Genomic DNA, 23668 nt, shown 5'->3' on the forward strand with positions numbered 1-23668 from the left:
TGTCCCTCTTGGCTGTCTATGGCCTGTCCCTCTTGGCTGTCTGTGGCCTGTCCCTCTTGGCTGTCTGTGGCCTGTCCCTCTAGACAATTTGTTGATGACTGATTTTATGATGTTCTCTATTATTTTTATATAATAAAAGTCACTTGACATGCATGCATGAATTGTACACATAAACAGTACTATTCATTGCACAGCTTCATATAAAACACAAATTGCAAAGATTAACTACCATTTTAATGACGTTGATAAAATTATTAAAATGTTTCCATGTGACAAAAACATATTGAACCTAAAAGACAATAGACTGTACAAGATTGTCTATAGAAAGTTTACCAATAATGTTTTGAATATCTGAATGGCACATATGAATATTTTACACTTGATACATATTTGCTACATAGCTTACTTACACTGTAACTATAAGACAAAATGTCATCCACTGATGAGGTGCTATTTTATTTTTTGCATAATGCCCAATTGTAAAGAAAAATATATAATTCTTGTTTATGAAATTAAATTAAAGTAGGCATTGATATACAGTACCAGTCAAAAGTTTGAACACATCTACTCATTCAAGGGTTATTTATTTGCACTATTTTCTACATTGTAGAATAATAGTGAAGACATCAAAACTATTCAATAACACATATGGAATCATGTAGTAACCAAAAAAATGTTCAACAAATCAAAATATATTTTATATTTGAAGTTCTACAAAGAAGCAACCCTTTGCCTTGTTGACAGCTTTGCACACTCTTGGCATTCTCTCAACCAGCTTCATGAGGTAGTCACCTGGAATGCATTTCAATTAACAGGTGTGCCTTGTTAAAAGTACATTTTTGCTTTTGAGCCAATCAGTTGTGTTGTGGCAAGTATTGCTGGTATACAGAAGATAGCCCTATTTGGTAAAAGACCAAGTCCATATTACAGCAAGAACAGCTCAAATAAGCAAAGAGAAATGACAGTCCATCATTACTTTAAGACATGAAGGTCAGTCAATATGGAGCATTTCAAGAACATTTAAAATTTCTTCAAGTGCAGTCGCAAAAACCATCAAACGCTATGATGAAACTGGCTCTCATGGAGGACCACCACAGGAAAAGAAGACCCAGAGGTACCCTATACAAAATGCTGCAGAGGTACCCTATACAAAATAGAACCTGGTTGTTTTCCCCACACTAAAACAGTTAGTCTTTTTTAAACATGAAAAATATATATTTTTTATAATTATTACAGTGGGGAGAACAAGAATTTGATACACTGCCGATTTTGCAGGTTTTCCTACTTACAAAGCATGTAGAGGTCTGTAATTTTTATCATAGGTACACTTCAACTGTGGGAGACGGAATCTAAAACAAAAATCCAGAAAATCACATTGTATGATTTTTAAGTAATTAATTTGCATTTTATTGCATGACAAGTATTTGATCACCTACCAACCAGTAAGAATTCTGGCTCTCACAGACCTGTTAGTTTGTCTTTAAGAAGCCCTCCTGTTCCCCACTCATTACCTGTATTAACTGCACCCGTTTGAACTCGTTACCTGTATAAAAGACACCTGTCCACACACTCAATCAAACAGACTCTAACCTCTCCACAATGGCCAAGACCAGAGAGCTGTGTAAGGACATCAGGGATATAATTGTAGACCTGCACAAGGCTGGGATGGGCTACAGGACAATAGGCAAGCAGCTTGGTGAGAAGGCAACAACTGTTGGCGCAATTATTAGAAAATGGAAGAAGTTCAGGGTCCTGTCTGGCTCAGTCGGTAGAGCATGGCGCTTGCAACGCCAAGCGTCGTGGGTTCGATTCCCGCTGGGGCCACCCGTATGTGAAAGTAGTGGCCCCAGCCGACTTGTAAGTCGCTTTGGACAAAAGCGTCTGCTAAATGGGATATATATATATATTCAAGATGACGGTCAATCACCCTCGGTCTGGGGCTCCATGCAAGATCTCACCTCGTGGGGCATCAATGATCATGAGGAAGGTGAGGGATCAGCCCAGAACTACATGGCAGGACCTGGTCAATGACCTGAAGAGAGCTGGGACCACAGTCTCAAAGAAAACCATTAGTAACACACTACGCCGTCATGGATTAAAATCCTGCAGAGCATGCAAGGTCCCCCTGTTCAAGCCAGAGCATGTCCAGGCCCATCTGAAGTTAGCCAATGACCATCTGGATGATCCAGAGGAGGAATGGGAGAAGGTCATGTGGTCTGATGAGACAAAAATAGAGCTTTTTGGTCTAAACTCCACTCACCGTGTTTTGAGGAAGAAGGATGAGTACAACCCCAAGAACACCATCCCAACTGTGAAGCATAGAGGTGGAAACATCATTCTTTGGGGACAGGACGACTGCACCGTATTGAGGGGAGGATGGATGGGGCCATGTATCGCGAGATATTGGCCAACAACCCGAAACACACAGCCAGGGCAACTAAGGAGTGGCTCTGTAAGAAGCATATCAAGGTCCTGGAGTGGCCTAGCCAGTCTCCAGACCTGAACCCAATAGAACATCTTTGGAGGGAGCTGAAAGTCCATATTGCCCAGCGACAGCAAGGAAGGATCTGGAGAAGGTCTGTATGGAAGAGTGGGCCAAAATCCATGCTGCAGTGTGTGCAAACCTGGTCAAGAACTACAGGAAACGTATGATCTCTGTAATTGCAAACAATGGTGTCTGTACCAAATATTAAGTTCTGCTTTTCTGATGTATCAAATACTTATGTCATGCAATAAAATGCAAATTCATTACTTAAAAATCATACAATGGGCTTTTCTGGATTTTATTTTAGATTCCGTCTCTCACAGTTGAAGTGTACCTATGATAAAAAATGACAGACCTCTACATGCTTTTTTTTAATGCATGAGCCCAAAAATCTATAGAGTGAAGGAGGCATGTGTTGTCGCAGAGACGCGCGCTTGTCAAAAATAAAATAAGAGCCGGCATAAAACCTCCTTCATTAGCAGAAATTGTAGCCCAAAAAAATGCTTCACAGAGTTAAAGAAACAGACACATCTCAACATCAATTGTTCAGAGGAGACTGCGTGAATCAGGCCTTTATGGTCAAATTGCTGCAAAGAAACCACTGCTAATGGACACCAATACGAAGAAGAGACTTGCTTGGGCCTAGAAATATGAGCAAAGGGGCCTTCCGAGTGGCGCAGTGATCTAAGGCTCTGCATCGCAGTGCTAGCTGTGCCACTAGAGATTCTTGGTTCGAGTCCAGGTTGTTTTGGCCAACTAATGGGGAAACTCATGGGGAGGCACACAATTGGCCCAGCGTTGTCCAGGTTAGGGAAGGATTTGGCCGGCAGGTATGTCCTGGTCCCATCGCGCACTAGCGACTCCTGTGGCGGGCCGGGCACAGTGCACTCTGACACGGTCGCCAGGTGTACGGTGTTTTCTCAGACACATTAGTGCGGCTGGCTTCCGGGTTAAGTGGGCATTGTGTCAAGAAGCAGTGTGGCTTGGTTGGGTTGTGTTTCGGAGGACGCACGCCTCTCGACCTTCGCCTCACCTGAGTCCGTATGGGAGTTACAGCGATGCGACAAGACTAAATACCAATTAGATACCACAAAATTGGGTAGAAAAAAATGGGTAAATGGACATTAGACGAGTGGAAATATGTCCTTTGGTCTGATGAGTCCAAATATGAGATTTTTGGTTCTAACAGCCATGTCTTTGTGAGACGCAGAGTAGGTGAACGGATGATCTCTGCATGCGTGGTTCCCACCATGAAGCATGGAGGAGATGGTGTGATGGTGCCTTGCTTGTGACACTGTTGGTGATTCATTTAGAATTCAAGGCACACTTAACCAGCATGGCTACCACAGCAGCATTCTGCAGCAATACACCATCCCATCTGGTTTGTGCTTAGTGGGACTATCATTTGTTTTTCAACAGGACAATGACCCAACACACCTCCAGGCTATGTAAGGGCTAATTCACCAAGGAGGAGAGTGATGGAGTGCTGCATCAGATGACCTGGTTTCCACAATCACCTGACCTCAACCCAATTGAGATGGTTTGGGATGAGTTGTACTGCAGAGTGAAGGAAAAGCAGCCAACACGTTCTCAGCACATGTGGGAACTCCTTCAAGAGTGTTGGAAAAGCATTCCAGGGGAAGCTGGTTGAGAGACTGCCAAGAGTGTGCAAAGCTGTCATCAAGGCAAAATATATTTTGACTTGTTTAACACTCTTTTGGTTACTAGATGATTCCATATGTGTTATTTATAGTTTTGATGTCTTCACTATTATTCAAAAATGTAGAAAATAGTAAACATGAAGAAAAACCCTTGAATGAGTAGGTGTGTCCAAACTTTTGAATTTTGATATACTGTGTGTATATATATAAAAATAAAAAGTGTTTGCCCCCTTTCTGATTTTCTCTATTTTTGTATATTTTCAATAGTGAATCAGATTTCAAAACCTAATAGGGAACCTTAGTTTATAAATATCAAAAAAATTGACACTTATTTGATCTATTTAACAAAGTATTGCAACACTCAATTTTAGATTTTTGTATTGAACTATGTCAAAGACCCATCTTCAAAGAACAATTTCTTATTTCCAATGACGGCCTACTGGGGAACAGTGGGCTAACTGCCTTGTGCAGGGGCAGAACGACAAATTGTTACCTTGTCAGGGGATTCGATCCAGAAACCTTTCAGTTACGGGTCCAATGCTCTAACCAGCAGGTTACCTTCCGCACCAAATTCACCTGGGTGAAAAATGAATTGCCCCCTTACACTTAATAACTGGTTGTGCGACCTTTAGCTGCAATGACTGCCACCAAATGCTTCCTGTAGTTGTTGATCAATCTCTCATATCGCTGTGGAGGAATTTTGGCCAACTCTAGCATGCAGAACTGCTTTAACTCAGCAACATTGACGGTTTTTCAAGCATGAACTGCTCGTTTCAAGTCCTGCGACAACATCTCATTTGGGATTTGTCTGGACTTTGACTAGGCTATTCAAAAACTTCAAATTTGTTGCATTTAAACCATTTTCATGTACACTTGATTGTGGTTGGTTTTCGCCGGATATAATGAAACCCATCTCTTCCAAAAAGTTTATTCAAATTTGCCAAAAAGACCCTGGATGATCATCAAGACGCTTGGAAGAATGTTCTATGGACAGATGAGTCAAAGTATAATTTTGTGAACGACATGGGTCCCATTACGCCTGGCAAAAACCAAACACTGCATTCCACAGTAAGAACCTTATACCAACAGCCAAGATAGTTTGGGATGCTTTGCTGCCACAGGCAAGTACCTTAATATAAGGAACCATCAATTCTGCTATGTATCAGAGAATTCTACAGGTGAATGTCAGGCCATTCGTCTGTGAGCTGAAGCATAGCTGGGTCATGCAGCAAGACAATAATCCAAAACACACAATCAAGTCTACATGAAAATGGCAATTTTTTTTTGAAATGGCCTAGTCCAGACCTAATCCCAATTGAGATGTTGTCGCAGGACTTGAAACGAGCAGTTCATGCTTGAAAACCCAGAGTTAAAGCAGTTCTGCATGGAAGAGTGGGCCAAAATTCCTCCACAGAGACGTGACAGACTGATCAACTACTACAGGAAGCGTTTGGTTGGAGTCATTGCAGCGAAAGGTGGCACAACCAGTGTAAGGGGGCAATTACTTTTTCAGCCAGGGGCATTGGGTGTTGCATAACTTTGTTTATGAAATAAATGAAATAACTAAGTCATTGTTGTGTTATTTGTTCACTCAGGTTTCCTTTATCTGATATGAGGTTTTGGTTGAAGATCTGATAACATTCAGTATCAAAAATATGCAAAAGTAGAGAAAATTAGAAGGGGGGGAAACTTTTTCACAGAACTGTGTATGTGCATTCGGAGGGTATTCAAACCCCTTGACTTTTCCCACATTTTGTTATGTTACAGCCTTATTCTAAAATGGATTAAATACATTTTTTTCCCTCATCAATCTACACACAATAAACCATAATGACAAAGCAAAAACAGCTTTTTAGAAATTTTAGCAAATGTATTAAACATAGAACACAGAAATACCTTATTTACATAGGTGTTCAGATCCTTTGATATGAGACTCTAAATTGAGCTCAGGTGCATCTGTTTTCCATTGACCATCCTTGAGATGTTTCAACAACTTGATTGGAGACCACCTGTGGTAAATTCAATTGATTGGACATGATTTGGAAAGGCACACACCTGTCTATATAAGGTCCCACAGTTGACAGTGCATGTCAGAGCAAAAACCAAGCCATGAGGTCGAAAGGAATTGTCCGTAGAGCTCTGAGACAGGATTGTGTCAAGGTACAGATCTGTGGAAGGGTACCAAAAAAATGTCTGCATCATTAAAGATCCCCAAGAACACAGTGGCCTCCATCATTCTTAAATGGAAGAAGTTTGGAACCACCAAGATGGCCGCCCGGCCAAACTGAGCAAACGGGGGAGAAGAACCTTGGTCAGGGAGGTGACCATGAACCTGATGGTCACTCTGACAGTGCTCCAGAGTTCCTCTGTGGAGATGGGATAACCTTCCAGAAGGACAACCATCTCTGCAGCATTCCACCAATCAGGCCTTTATGGTAGTGGCCAGACAGAAACCACTCCTCAGTAAAAGGCACCTGACAGGCAGCTTGGAGTTTTCCAACAGGCACTTACAGGACTCTCAGACCATGAGAAACAAGATTCTCTTGTCTGATGAAACCAAGATTGAACACTTTAGCCTGAATCCTAAGTGTCACGTTTGGAAGAAACCTGGCACCATCCCTACTGTGAAGCACGGTGGTGGCAGCACAATGCTGTGGGGATGTTTTTCAGCAGCAGGGACTGGAAGACTAGTCAGGATCGAGGGAAAGATGAACGGAGCAAAGTACAGAGAGATACTTGATGAAAACCTGCTCCAGAGCGCTCAGGACCTCAGACTGGGGCGAAGGTTCAGCGTCCAACAGGGCAAGAAACCGAAGCACACAGCCAGCAGAGTCCAGACTCGAACCCGTTTGAACATCTCTGGAGAGACCTGAAAATAGCTGTGCTCTATTAAACCTGACAGAGTTTGAGAGGATCTGCAGAGAAGAATGGGAGAAACTCCCCAAATACAGGTGTGCCAAGCTTGTAGCGTCACACCCAAGAACACTCAAGGCTGTAATCGCTGCCAAAGGTGCTTCAACAAAGTACTGAGTAAAGGGTCTGAATGCTTATGTAAATGTGATATAAAAAATAAATAAAAGTATACATGTGCAAAAATGTCTAAACCTGTTTTTGCGTTTCCATTATGGGGTATTGTGCGTAGATTGAGGAGAAAAACAAAAAAGTCAAGGGGTCTGAATACTTTCAGAATGCACTGTGTATAAATATATATATATATTTTGAGTCTAGACAATTACTTAGGATTTCAATTTTTAGGTCAATTCAACAGGGTATATTCCATGATTCTAGATTCCCCCCAAAAGGCTGAAAGTAATAGATGAACTTTAACACTACTTTGATCAACATACTTGGAATAAGTGCATGAATTCTGAATCTGGCAGTCCATTAGCTTTGACACAACAAATACTGGGGTAAAACACAGAACAACTGAACAATCAGTTTGAGGACACTTTTCACAGACAATGCAGCAATCATACTGTATTTTGGTTTTTGGGAAGCTTTCCGTTTCTCTTCTCAAAAAAAGGGTTCCATTACATGAGCATATTCCACAGTTTCCTATAGTGGTCAGAGTTATACCCTATACACACCCAAAGAACAAGAGACAAAAAGAAAGATGGCCACCTGAGAATTCAAAAGTTGAACAAGTTCTTTTGTGATTGGGTGCCCCTGGGGTTTGGATCAGCCCAACAGTACCACTGACCATGACGCCCACATGTCAGTGACCTGTAAAACCCAAGTAATAACGAGAAGAACACGGAATTATTGCATGCATTGCTGTAATCCTGAATATTTTAGTATCTAGGTTCTTTTTTAGGATAGTGACAATATGATCGGCCTTAGGAATTATAACGTTCTTTACAGGATTTCATACCACTTCCTATTACCCATAAATCATTTCCCATTCACGTACACATACAACAGACAAAAGACTGCAATGCTTTGCAGGTCCTTTTCCTTGAACAAAACCTTTTTGAGAAATAAAATACATGCAATCTTTGTTGACTCAATCCTGCTGTGTCTCTGTTGGGTGATCTCCTTCTGACCTTCTGTGTGAAGGCACATTTGGATTCTGATGCAATCCAACAGCAATCCATAAAATCTGTGAACATTGCACCGTATTCCTTTTGGTGCTTGCTGAGGCTGTGCATCTGACAAAAATGTGGAGCTAATTGACATAATCCTCTTGGACCCTTCCACAGACACATGAAGGCCAGAGAGGTGTTACAGGAAATGCTGCTATTTTCCTACAGAGTAAAGACTCTCAAATGAGACAGAGCTAACTCTATACATTCACTCCTTTCAGTCACTGTGAGTTTGTGCAGATTGAACCAGACTAGAGAAACACATGTTGCCATCTCTCTGCAGAGTGGGGTTCTGTGTGAAATATTGCTCCATTTGGACTCACATTAGTTCATGTGGGATTCCTGAAGGCATTTCCATGTCCCTTATTCTGTACCTCATGGAGGGTGCTATCTATCCTGACTGTGTCCATGTTCCCCAGGGCCTTGGTTCAGTACAGTATAGTATTTAACAGTAAGAGGGTTTGTGTGCAGACCCCAGCTCAGACTGTTTGGCTAGGTCTTTAGGAGGAAAGCAGGACTGGGCATGTGGAGGGGAGGTGGTGGGAGCTGACCCAACACTGCAGACATGAGGGCCTGTCAGGACAGTGGCAGCTAACATTGGTAGTGGATATGCTGGTGTTGGTGCACTTTTCCATCCATGTGTGAGTGTGTGTGTGTGTGGATGTCTGTGTAGATCTTTGGGTAGACTTTAGGGACCGCCAGACCGCTGCCTCCCTGGGCCAGGAGGAGCTGCTGCTGCTGGGTCATGTAGTAGCTCAGGCAGTCTTTGTCCCCGCTGGGGGGGCAGGCTGGTACCCGTGGGGGCGGGCGCTGTAAGACGGTCAGGGCCTGGGCGGTGACCACACCTCCAGAGGAGCAGTGGCGTTTGGATTGACAGAACCACAGCAGGACAGTACCCAGGATGAACACCAACCCTGCTGGGAGGCCGATGATCACAGGCCAGGGCAGGCTGGGAGAGGTAGCCGTGGGGATGGGAGTGTGGTGAGGCTTTGGGTCTGGAGGGGAGAGAAGAGGAAATATGCGGAGTTATGAGCAGCTTGGTCAAAAGTCACTTTCAAAACCTGATGGTGAATACATACAGTAGTAAGTATCACCATTATTAAAACAACTTCAGTTTAACAGTTTTGGATGATGGGTGCATAACATGTTGTTTAGTTGTAAATGTGACAGGATATTACGTGGTTGTAACATAACAGGGTGTCATGGTTAAACAGGGTGTCATAATATGGTGGTAACAGGGTGTCATGGTTAAACAGGGTGTTATAATACGGTGGTAACAGGGTGTTATAATATGGTTGTAACAGGGATTTATGGTTAAACATGGTGTAACAATATGGTGGTAACAGGGTTTTATAATATGGTGGTAACAGGGTGTTATGGTTAAACATGGTGTTATAATATGGTGGAAACAGGGTGTTATAATATGTTTGTAACAGGGAGTTATGGTTAAGCAGGGTGTTATAATATGGTGGTAACAGGGTGTTATGGTTAAACAGGGTGTTATAATATGGTGGTAACAGGGTGTTATGGTTAAACAGGGTGTCATACTATGGTGGTAACAGGGTGTTATGGGTAAACAGGGTGTTATATGGTTGTATCAGGGAGTTATGGTTAAACATGGTGTTATAATATGGTGGTAACAGGGTGTTATGGTTAAACATGGTGTTATAATATGGTGGTAACATGGTGTTATGGTTAAACAGGGTGTCATAATATGGTGGTAACAGGATGTTACAGGTAAACAGGGTGTTATGGTTAAACAGTGTTTTATAATATGGTGGTAACATGGTGTTATGGTTAAACATGGTGTTATAATATGTTGGTAACATGGTGTTATGGTTAAACAGGGTGTCATAATATGGTGATAACAGGGTGTTACAGGTAAACAGGGTGTACCAGGGTGTTATATGGTGGTAACGGGGAGTAATGGTTCAACAGGGTGTCATAATATGGTGGTAACGGGGTGTTATGGGTAAACAGGGTGTTATATGCTTGTAACAGGGAGTTATGGTTAGACATGGTGTTATAATATGGTGGTAACAGGGTGTTATGGTTAAACATGGTATTATAATATGGTGGTGACATGGTGTTATGGTTAAACAGGGTGTCACAATATGGTGGTAACAGGATGTTACAGGTAAACAGGGTGGAACAGGGAGTTATGGTTAAGCAGGGTGTTATAAAATGGTGGTAACAGGGTGTTATGGTTAAACAGGGTGTTATAATATGGTGGTAACAGGGTGTTATAATATGGTTGTAACATGGATTTATGGTTAAACATGGTGTTATAATATGGTGGTAACAGGGTTTTATAATATGTTTGTAACAGGGAGTTATGGTTAAACATGGTGTTATAATATGGTGGTAACAGGGTTTTATAATATGTTTGTAACATGGAGTTATGGTTAAGCAGGGTGTCATAATATGGTGGTAACAGGGTGTTATGGTTAAACATGGTGTTATAATATGGTGGTAACATGGTGTTATGGTTAAACAGGGTGTCATAATATGGTGGAAACAGGGTGTTACATGTAAACAGGGTGTACCAGGGTGTAATATGGTTGTAACAGGGAGTTATGGTTAAACAGGGTGTTATAATATGGTGGTAACAGGGTGTTATGGTTAAACATGGTATTATAATATGGTGGTGACATGGTGTTATGGTTAAACAGGGTGTCACAATATGGTGGTAACAGGATGTTACAGGTAAACAGGGTGGAACAGGGAGTTATGGTTAAGCAGGGTGTTATAAAATGGTGGTAACAGGGTGTTATGGTTAAACAGGGTGTTATAATATGGTGGTAACAGGGTGTTATAATATGGTTGTAACATGGATTTATGGTTAAACATGGTGTCATAATATGGTGGTAACATGGTGTTATGATTAAACAGGGTGTCATAATATGGTGGAAACAGGGTGTTACAGGTAAACAGGGTGTACCAGGGTGTAATATGGTTGTAACAGGGAGTTATGGTTAAACAGGGTGTTATAATATGGTGGTAACAGGGTGTAATGGGTAAACAGGGTGTTATATGGTGGTAACATGGTGTTATGGTTACACAAGGTGTCATAATATGGTGGTAACAGGATGTTACAGGTAAACAGGGTGTTATGATTAAACAGTGTGTTATAATATGGTGGTAACATGGTGTTATGGTTAAACATGGTGTTATAATATGGTGATAACATGTTGTTATGATTAAACAGGGTGTCATAATATGGTGGTAACAGGGTGTTACAGGTAAACAGGGTGTACCAGGGAGTTATGGTTAAGCAGGGTGTTATAAAATGGTGGTAACAGGGTGTTATGGTTAAACAGGGTGTTATAATATGGTGGTAACAGGGTGTTATAATATGGTTGTAACATGGATTTATGGTTAAACATGGTGTCATAATATGGTGGTAACATGGTGTTATGATTAAACAGGGTGTCATAATATGGTGGAAACAGGGTGTTACAGGTAAACAGGGTGTACCAGGGTGTAATATGGTTGTAACAGGGAGTTATGGTTAAACAGGGTGTTATAATATGGTTGTAACAGGGAGTTATGGTTAAACAGTGTGTTATAATATGGTGGTAACAGGGTGTAATGGTTCAACAGGGTGTCATAATATGGTGGTAACGGGGTGTTATGGGTAAACAGGGTGTTATATGCTTGTAACAGGGAGTTATGGTTAGACATGGTGTTATAATATGGTGGTAACAGGGTGTTATGGTTAAACATGGTATTATAATATGGTGGTGACATGGTGTTATGGTTAAACAGGGTGTCACAATATGGTGGTAACAGGATGTTACAGGTAAACAGGGTGGAACAGGGAGTTATGGTTAAGCAGGGTGTTATAAAATGGTGGTAACAGGGTGTTATGGTTAAACAGGGTGTTATAATATGGTGGTAACAGGGTGTTATAATATGGTTGTAACATGGATTTATGGTTAAACATGGTGTTATAATATGGTGGTAACAGGGTTTTATAATATGTTTGTAACAGGGAGTTATGGTTAAACATGGTGTTATAATATGGTGGTAACAGGGTGTTATAATATGTTTGTAACAGGGAGTTATGGTTAAACATGGTGTTATAATATGGTGGTAACAGGGTGTTATAATATGTTTGTAACATGGAGTTATGGTTAAGCAGGGTGTCATAATATGGTGGTAACAGGGTGTTATGGTTAAACATGGTGTTATAATATGGTGGTAACATGGTGTTATGGTTAAACAGGGTGTCATAATATGGTGGAAACAGGGTGTTACAGGTAAACAGGGTGTACCAGGGTGTAATATGGTTGTAACAGGGAGTTATGGTTAAACAGGGTGTTATAATATGGTGGTAACAGGGTGTTATGGTTAAACATGGTATTATAATATGGTGGTGACATGGTGGTATGGTTACACAAGGTGTCATAATATGGTGGTAACATGATGTTACAGGTAAACAGGGTGTTATGGTTAAACAGTGTGTTATAATATGGTGGTAACATGGTGTTATGGTTAAACATGGTGTTATAATATGGTGATAACATGTTGTTATGATTAAACAGGGTGTCATAATATGGTGGTAACAGGGTGTTACAGGTAAACAGGGTGTACCAGGGTGTTATATGGTGGCAACGGGGAGTTATGGTTAAACACGGTGTTATAATATGGTTGTAACAGGGTGTTATAATATGGTTGTAACAGGGAGTTATGGTTAAACATGGTGTTATAATATGGTGGTAACAGGTTGTTATGGTAAAACATGGTGTTATAATATGGTGGTAACAGGGAGTTATGGTTAAACAGGGTGTTATAATATGGTGGTAACAGGGTGTAATGGTTAAACAGGGTGTCATAATATGGTGGTAACAGGGTGTTATGGGTAACCAGGGTGTTATATGCTTGTAACAGGGAGTTATGGTTAAACATGGTGTCATAATATGGTGGTAACATGGTGTTATGGTTAAACAGGGTGTCATAATATGGTGGTAACAGTATGTTACAGTTAAACAGGGTGGAACAGGGTGTTATGGTTAAACAGTGTGTTATAATATGGTGGTAACATGGTGTTATGGTTAAACATGGTGTTATAATATGGTGGTAACATGGTGTTATGGTTAAACAGTGTGTTATAATATGGTGGTAACAGGGTGTTATGGTTAAACATGGTGTCATAATATGGTGGTAACAGGGTGTTATGGGTAAACAGGGTGTTATATGGTTGTAACAAGGAGTTATGGTTAAACATGGTGTTATAATATGGTGGTAACAGGGTATTATGGTTAAACATGGTGTTATAATATGGTGGTAACATGGTGTTATGGTTAAACAGGGTGTGATAATATGGTGGTAACAGGATGTTACAGGTAAACAGGGTGGAACAGGGTGTTATGGTTAAACAGTGTGTTATAATATGGTTGTAACATGGTGTTATAATATGGTTGTAACAGGGAGTTATGGTTAAACATGGTGTTATAATATGGTGGTAACAGGTTGTTATGGTAAAAGATGGTGTTATAATATGGTGGTAACATGGTGTTATGGTTAAACATGGTGTTATAATATGGTTGTAACAGGAGTTATGGTTAAGCATGGTGTTATAATATGGTGGTAACAGGTTTTATAATATGTTTGTAACAGGGAGTTATGGTTAAACATGGTGTTATAATATGGTGGTAACAGGGTGTTATAATATGGTGGTAACAGGATGTTACAGGTAAACAGGGTGTTATGGTTAAACAGTGTTTTATAATATGTTGGTAACATGGTGTTATGGTTAAACAGGGTGTCATAATATGGTGAAAACAGGGTGTTACAGGTAAACAGGGTGTTATATGCTTGTAACAGGGAGTTATGGTTAAACATGGTGTTATAATATGGTGGTAACAGGGTGTTATGGTTAAACATGGTGTTATAATATGGTGGTAACATGGTGTTATGGTTAAACAGGGTGTAATAATATGGTGGTAACATGGTGGTATGGTTAAACATGGTGTTATAATATGGTGGTAACATGGTGTTATGGTTAAACATGGTGGTATAATATGGTGGTAACATGGTGTTATGGTTAAACATGGTGTTATAATATGGTGGTAACATGGTGTTATGGTTAAACATGGTGTTATAATATGGTGGTAACATGGTGTTATGGTTAAACAGTGTGTTATAATATGGTGGTAACAGGGTGTTTTGGTTAAACATGGTGTTAAAATATGGTGGTAACATGGTGTTATGGTTAAACATGGTGTCATAATATGGTGGTAACATGGTGTTATGGTTAAACATGGTGTTATAATATGGTGGTAACAGGGTGTTATGGTTAAACATGGTGTTATAATATGGTGGTAACATGGTGTTACGGTTAAACAGGGTGTCATAATATGGTGGTAACAGGATGTTACAGGTAAACAGGGTGTAATGGTTAAACAGTGTGTTATAATATGGTGGTAACATGGTGTTATGGTTAAACATGGTGTTATAATATGGTGGTAACATGGTGTTATGGTTAAACAGGGTGTCATAATATGGTGGTAACAGGGTGTTACAGGTAAACAGGGTGTACCAGGGTGTTATATGGTGGCAACGGGGAGTTATGGTTAAACAGGGTGTTATAATATGGTTGTAACAGGGTGTTATAATATGGTTGTAACAGGGAGTTATGGTTAAACATGGTGTTATAATATGGTGGTAACATGGTGTTATGGTTAAACATGGTGTCATAATATGGTGGTAACATGGTGTTATGGTTAAACATGGTGTTATAATATGGTGGTAACAGGGTGTTATGGTTAAACATGGTGTTATAATATGGTGGTAACATGGTGTTACGGTTAAACAGGGTGTCATAATATGGTGGTAACAGGATGTTACAGGTAAACAGGGTGTAATGGTTAAACAGTGTGTTATAATATGGTGGTAACATGGTGTTATGGTTAAACATGGTGTTATAATATGGTGGTAACATGGTGTTATGGTTAAACAGGGTGTCATAATATGGTGGTAACAGGGTGTTACAGGTAAACAGGGTGTACCAGGGTGTTATATGGTGGCAACGGGGAGTTATGGTTAAACAGGGTGTTATAATATGGTTGTAACAGGGTGTTATAATATGGTTGTAACAGGGAGTTATGGTTAAACATGGTGTTATAATATGGTGGTAACAGGTTGTTATGGTAAAACATGGTGTTATAATATGGTGGTAACATGGTGTTATGGTTAAACATGGTGTTATAATATGGTTGTAACAGGGAGTTATGGTTAAGCATGGTGTTATAATATGGTGGTAACAGGTTTTTATAATATGTTTGTAACAGGGAGTTATGGTTAAACATGGTGTTATAATATGGTGGTAACAGGGTGTTATAATATGGTGGTAACAGGATGTTACAGGTAAACAGGGTGTTATGGTTAAACAGTGTTTTATAATATGTTGGTAACATGGTGTTATGGTTAAACAGGGTGTCATAATATGGTGAAAACAGGGTGTTACAGGTAAACAGGGTGTTATATGCTTGTAACAGGGAGTTATGGTTAAACATGATGTAATAATATGGTGGTAACATGGTGTTATGGTTAAACATGGTGTTATAATATGGTGGTAACATGGTGTTATGGTTAAACATGGTGGTATAATATGGTGGTAACATGGTGTTATGGTTAAACATGGTGTTATAATATGGTGGTAACATGGTGTTATGGTTAAACATGGTGTTATAATATGGTGGTAACATGGTGTTATGGTTAAACAGTGTGTTATAATATGGTGGTAACAGGGTGTTTTGGTTAAACATGGTGTTAAAATATGGTGGTAACATGGTGTTATGTTTAAACAGTGTGTTATAATATGGTGGTAACATGGCGTTATGGTTAAACATGGTGTAATAATATGGTGGTAACATGGCGTTATGGTTAAACATGGTGTTATAATATGGTGGTAACACGGTGTTATGTTTAAACAGGGTGTCAGAATATGGTGGTAACATGGTGTTATGTTTGTGGGTGTCATAATATGGTGGTAACAGGGTGTTACAGGTAAACAGGGTGTAATGGTTAAACAGTGTGTTATAATATGGTGGTAACATGGTGTTATGGTTAAACATGGTGTTATAATATGGTGGTAACATGGTGTTATGGTTAAACAGGGTGTCATAATATGGTGGTAACAGGGTGTTACAGGTAAACAGGGTGTACCAGGGTGTTATATGGTGGCAACAGGGAGTTATGGTTAAACAGGGTGTTATAATATGGTTGTAACAGGGTGTTATAATATGGTTGTAACAGGGAGTTATGGTTAAACATGGTGTTATAATATGGTGGTAACAGGTTGTTATGGTAAAACATGGTGTTATAATATGGTGGTAACATGGTGTTATGGTTAAACATGGTGTTATAATATGGTTGTAACAGGGAGTTATGGTTAAGCATGGTGTTATAATATGGTGGTAACAGGTTTTTATAATATGTTTGTAACAGGGAGTTATGGTTAAACATGGTGTTATAATATGGTGGTAACAGGGTGTTATAATATGGTTGTAACAGGGTGTTATGGTTAAACATGGTGTTATAATATGGTGGTAACATGGTGTTATGGTTAAACAGGGTGTCATAATATGGTGGTAACAGGATGTTACAGGTAAACAGGGTGTTATGGTTAAACAGTGTTTTATAATATGTTGGTAACATGGTGTTCTGGTTAAACAGGGTGTCATAATATGGTGATAACAGGGTATTACAGGTAAACAGCGTGTAATATGGTGCTTGTAACAGGGAGTTATGGTTAAACATGGTGTTATAATATGGTGGTAACAGGGTGTTATGGTTAAACATGGTGTTATAATATGGTGGTAACATGGTGTTATGGTTTAACAGGGTGATAAAAGGGTGTTCCAGGTAAACAGGGTGTACCAGGGTGTTATATGGTGGTAACGGGGTGTTATGGTTAAACATGGTGTTACAATATGGTGGTAACATGGTGTTATGATTAAACAGTGTTTTATAATATGGTGGTAACAGGGTGTTATGGTTAAACATGGCGTTATAGTATGGTGGTAACATGGTGTTATGGATAAACAGTGTGTTATAAAATGGTGGTAACATGGTGTTATGGTTAAACAGGGTGTTGTAATATGGTAGTAATAGGGAGTTATGGTTAAACATGGTGTTATAATAAGGTGGTAACAGGTTTTTATAATATGTTTGTAACAGGGAGTTATGGTTAAACATGGTGTTATAATATGGTGGTAACCGGGTGTTATAAAATGGTGGTAAAAGGGTGTTATGGTTAAACATGGTGTTATAATATGGTGGTAACATGGTGTTATGGTTAAACAGGGTGTCATAATATGGTGGTAACAGGATGTTACAGGTAAACAGGGTGTTATGGTTAAACAGTGTTTTATAATATGTTGGTAACATGGTGTTATGGTTAAACAGGGTGTCATAATATGGTGATAACAGGGTGTTACAGGTAAACAGGGTGTTATATGCTTGTAACAGGGAGTTATGGTTAAACATGGTGTTATAATATGGTGGTAACAGGGTGTTATGGTTAAACATGGTGTTATAATATGGTGGTAACATGGTGTTATGGCTAAACAGGGTGTAATAATATGGTGGTAACATGGTGTTATGGTTAAACATGGTGTTATAATATGGTGGTAACATGGTGTTATGGTTAAACATGGTGTTATAATATGGTGGTAACATGGTGTTATGGTTAAACATGGTGTTATAATATGGTGGTAACATGGTGTTATGGTTAAACATGGTGTTATAATATGGTGGTAACATGGTGTTATGGTTAAACATGGTGTTATAATATGGTGGTAACATGGTGTTATGGTTAAACAGTGTGTTATAATATGGTGGTAACAGGGTGTTTGGTTAAACATGGTGTTAAAATATGGTGGTAACATGGTGTTATGTTTAAACAGTGTGTTATAATATGATGGTAACATGGTGTTATGGTTAAACATGGTGTCATAATATGGTGGTAACATGGTGTTATGGTTAAACATGGTGTTATAATATGGTGGTAACAGGGTGTTATGGTTAAACATGGTGTTATAATATGGTGGTAACATGGTGTTATGGTTAAACAGGGTGTTATGGTTAAACAGTGTGTTATAATATGGTGGTAACATGGTGTTATGGTTAAACATGGTGTTATAATATGGTGGTAACATGGTGTTATGGTTAAACAGGGTGTCATAATATGGTGGTAACAGGATGTTACAGGTAAACAGGGTGTTATGGTTAAACAGTATGTTATAATATGGTGGTAACATGGTGTTATGGTTAAACATGGTGTTATAATATGGTGGTAACATGGTGTTATGGTTAAACAGGGTGTCATAATATGGTGGTAACAGGGTGTTATGGTTAAACATGGTGTTATAATATGTTGGTAACATGGTGTTATGGTTAAACAGGGTGTCATAATATGGTGGTAACAGGATGTTACAGGTAAACAGGGTGTTATGGTTAAACAGTGTGTTATAATATGGTGGTAACATGGTGTTATGGTTAAACATGGTGTTATAATATGGTGGTAACATGGTGTTATGGTTAAACAGGTGTCATAATATGGTGGTAACAGGGTGTTATGGTTAAACATGGTGTTATAATATGGTGGTAACATGGTGTTATGGTTAAACAGGGTGTCATAATATGGTGGTAACAGGGTGTTACAGGTAAACAGGGTGTACCAGGGTGTTATATGGTGGCAACGGGGAGTTATGGTTAAACAGGGTGTTATAATATGGTTGTAACAGGGTGTTATAATATGGTTGTAACAGGGAGTTATGGTTAAACATGTTGTTATAATATGGTGGTAACAGGTTGTTATGGTAAAACATGGTGTTATAATATGGTGGTAACATGGTGTTATGGTTAAACATGGTGTTATAATATGGTTGTAACAGGGAGTTATGGTTAAGCATGGTGTTATAATATGGTGGTAACAGGTTTTTATAATATGTTTGTAACAGGGAGTTATGGTTAAACATGGTGTTATAATATGGTGGTAACAGGGTGTTATAATATGGTGGTAACAGGGTGTTATGGTTAAACATGGTGTTATAATATGGTGGTAACATGGTGTTATGGTTAAACAGGGTGTCATAATATGGTGGTAACAGGATGTTACAGGCAAACAGGGTGTTATGGTTAAACAGTGTTTTATAATATGTTGGTAACATGGTGTTATGGTTAAACAGGGTGTCATAATATGGTGATAACAGGGTGTTACAGGTAAACAGGGTGTTATATGCTTGTAACAGGGAGTTATGGTTAAACATGGTGTTATAATATGGTGGTAACAGGGTGTTATGGTTAAACATGGTGTTATAATATGGTGGTAACATGGTGTTATGGTTAAACAGGGTGTAATAATATGGTGGTAAAAGGGTGTTCCAGGTAAACAGGGTGTACCAGGGTGTTATATGGTGGTAACGGGGTGTTATGGTTTAACATGGTGTTACAATATGGTGGTAACATGGTGTTATGGTTAAACATGGTGTTATAATATGGTGGTAACATGGTGTTATGGTTAAACATGGTGTTATAATATGGTGGTAACATGGTGTTATGGTTAAACATGGTGTTATAATATGGTGGTAACATGGTGTTATGGTTAAACAGTGTGTTATAATATGGTGGTAACAGGGTGTTTTGGTTAAACATGGTGTTAAAATATGGTGGTAACATGGTGTTATGTTTAAACAGTGTGTTATAATATGGTGGTAACATGGTGTTATGGTTAAACATGGTGTCATAATATGGTGGTAACATGGTGTTATGGTTAAACATGGTGTTATAATATGGTGGTAACAGGGTGTTATGGTTAAACATGGTGTTATAATATGGTGGTAACATGGTGTTATGGTTAAACAGGGTGTCATAATATGGTGGTAACAGGCTGTTACAGGTAAACAGGGTGTTATGGTTAAACAGTGTGTTATAATATGGTGGTAACATGGTGTTATGGTTAAACATGGTGTTATAATATGGTGGTAACATGGTGTTATGGTTAAACAGGGTGTCATAATATGGTGGTAACAGGATGTTACAGGTAAACAGGGTGTTATGGTTAAACAGTATGTTATAATATGGTGGTAACATGGTGTTATGGTTAAACATGGTGTTATAATATGGTGGTAACATGGTGTTATGGTTAAACAGGGTGTCATAATATGGTGGTAACAGGGTGTTATGGTTAAACATGGTGTTATAATATGTTGGTAACATGGTGTTATGGTTAAACAGGGTGTCATAATATGGTGGTAACAGGATGTTACAGGTAAACAGGGTGTTATGGTTAAACAGTGTGTTATAATATGGTGGTAACATGGTGTTATGGTTAAACATGGTGTTATAATATGGTGGTAACATGGTGTTATGGTTAAACAGGGTGTCATAATATGGTGGTAACAGGGTGTTATGGTTAAACATGGTGTTATAATATGGTGGTAACATGGTGTTATGGTTAAACAGGGTGTCATAATATGGTGGTAACAGGGTGTTACAGGTAAACAGGGTGTACCAGGGTGTTATATGGTGGCAACGGGGAGTTATGGTTAAACAGGGTGTTATAATATGGTTGTAACAGGGTGTTATAATATGGTTGTAACAGGGAGTTATGGTTAAACATGTTGTTATAATATGGTGGTAACAGGTTGTTATGGTAAAACATGGTGTTATAATATGGTGGTAACATGGTGTTATGGTTAAACATGGTGTTATAATATGGTTGTAACAGGGAGTTATGGTTAAGCATGGTGTTATAATAAGGTGGTAACAGGTTTTTATAATATGTTTGTAACAGGGAGTTATGGTTAAACATGGTGTTATAATATGGTGGTAACAGGGTGTTATAATATGGTGGTAACAGGGTGTTATGGTTAAACATGGTGTTATAATATGGTGGTAACATGGTGTTATGGTTAAACAGGGTGTCATAATATGGTGGTAACAGGATGTTACAGGCAAACAGGGTGTTATGGTTAAACAGTGTTTTATAATATGTTGGTAACATGGTGTTATGGTTAAACAGGGTGTCATAATATGGTGATAACAGGGTGTTATGGTAAACAGGGTGTTATATGCTTGTAACAGGGAGTTATGGTTAAACATGGTGTTATAATATGGTGGTAACAGGGTGTTATGGTTAAACATGGTGTTATAATATGGTGGTAACATGGTGTTATGGTTAAACAGGGTGTAATAATATGGTGGTAAAAGGGTGTTCCAGGTAAACAGGGTGTACCAGGGTGTTATATGGTGGTAACGGGGTGTTATGGTTTAACATGGTGTTACAATATGGTGGTAACATGGTGTTATGATTAAACAATGTTTTATAATATGGTGGTAACAGGGTGTTATGGTTAAACATGGTGTTATAGTATGGTGGTAACAGGGTGTTATGGTTAAACAGTGTTTTATAATATGTTGGTAACATGGTGTTATGGTTAAACAGGGTGTCATAATATGGTGATAACAGGGTGTTACAGGTAAACAGGGTGTTATATGCTTGTAACAGGGAGTTATGGTTAAACATGGTGTTATAATATGGTGGTAACATGGTGTTATGGTTAAACAGTGTGTTATAAAATGGTGGTAACATGGTGTTATGGTTAAACAGGGTGTTGTAATATGGTAGTAATAGGGAGTTATGGTTAAACATGGTGTTATAATAAGGTGGTAACATGGTGTTATGGTTAAACAGGGTGTTATGATATGGTGGGAACATGGTGTTATGGTTAAATAGTGTGTTATAATATGGTGGTAACATGGTGTTATGGTTAAACAGGGTGTTGTAATATGGTAGTAATAGGGAGTTATGGTTAAACATGGTGTTATAATAAGGTGGTAACATGGTGTTATGGTTAAACAGGGTGTTATGATATGGTGGGAACATGGTGTTATGGTTAAATAGTGTGTTATAATATGGTGGTAACATGGTGTTATGGTTAAACATGGTGTTATAATATGGTGGTAACAGTGTGTTATGGTTAAACAGGGTGTCATAATATGGTGGTAACAGGGTGTTATGGGTAAACAGGGTGTTATATGGTTGTAACAGGGAGTTATGGTTAAACATGGTGTTATAATATGGTGGTAACAGGGAGTTATGGTTAAACATGGTGTTATAATATGGTGGTAAAATGGTGTTATGGTTAAACAGGGTGCCAGAATATGGTGGTAACAGGATGTTACAGGTAAACAGGGTGTAACAGTGTGTTATGGTTAAACAGTGTGTTATAATATGGTAGTAACATAGAGTTATGGTTAAACAGGTTGTTATAATATGGTGGTAACAGGGTGTATGGTTAAACAGGGTGTCATAATATGGTGGTAACAGGGTGTTATGGGTAAACAGGGTGTTATATGGTTGTAACAGGGAGTTATGGTTAAACAGTGTGTTATAATATGGTGGTAACATGGTGTTATTGTTAAACATGGTGTTATAATATGGTGGTAAAAGGGTGTTATGGTTAAACATGGTGTTATAATATGGTGGTAACATGGTGTTATGGTTAAATAGTGTGTTATAATATGGTGGTAACATGGTGTTATGGTTAAACATGTTGTTATAATATGGTGGTAACATGGTGTTATGGTTAAACAGGGTGTAATAATATGGTGGTAACAGGGTGTTACAGGTAAACAGGGTGTACCAGGCTGTTATATGGTGGTAACGGGGAGTTATGGTTAAACAGGGTGTTATAATATGGTTGTAACAGGGTGTTATAATATGGTTGTAACAGGGAGTTATGGTTAAACATGGTGTTATAATATGGTGGTAACAGGTTGTTATGGTTAAACAGGGTGTTATAATATGGTGGTAACATGGTGTTATGGTTAAACATGGTGTTATAATATGGTTAAAACAGGGAGTTATGGTTAAACAGGGTGGTATAATATGGTGGTAACAGTGTGTTATGGTTAAACATGGTGTTATAATATGGTGGTAACAGGTTGTTATGGTAAAACATGGTGTTATAATATGGTGGTAACATGGTGTTATGGTTAAACATGGTGTTATAATATGGTTGTAACAGGGAGTTATGGTTAAGCATGGTGTTATAATATGGTGGTAACAGGTTTTTATAATATGTTTGTAACAGGGAGTTATGGTTAAACATGGTGTTATAATATGGTGGTAACAGGGTGTTATAATATGGTGGTAACAGGGTGTTATGGTTAAACATGGTGTTATAATATGGTGGTAACATGGTGTTATGGTTAAACAGGGTGTAATAATATGGTGGTAAAAGGGTGTTCCAGGTAAACAGGGTGTACCAGGGTGTTATATGGTGGTAACGGGGTGTTATGGTTAAACATGGTGTTATAATATGGTGGTAACATGGTGTTATGATTAAACAGTGTTTTATAATATGGTGGTAACAGGGTGTTATGGTTAAACATGGTGTTATAGTATGGTGGTAACATGGTGTTAT

The 23668-nt window shown here is 38.8% G+C and overlaps 1 protein-coding gene across 1 annotated transcript in view; it reads right to left on the reverse strand.

Moving 5' to 3' along the window:
* Positions 1-216: 216 nt before the first annotated feature.
* fgfrl1a (fibroblast growth factor receptor like 1a) overlaps positions 217-23668 on the reverse strand; it is a 74267-nt gene continuing 50815 nt past the window's right edge. Inside the window, exon 5 of the mRNA XM_064973442.1 lies at positions 217-9223. Coding sequence (XP_064829514.1) covers positions 8820-9223 — 404 coding nt within the window. The 3' untranslated portion in view covers positions 217-8819. The remainder of the gene's footprint in view (positions 9224-23668) is intronic.

This window comes from Oncorhynchus masou, chromosome 9, assembly GCF_036934945.1.
Source record: "Oncorhynchus masou masou isolate Uvic2021 chromosome 9, UVic_Omas_1.1, whole genome shotgun sequence".
Lineage (NCBI taxonomy): Eukaryota > Metazoa > Chordata > Actinopteri > Salmoniformes > Salmonidae > Oncorhynchus > Oncorhynchus masou.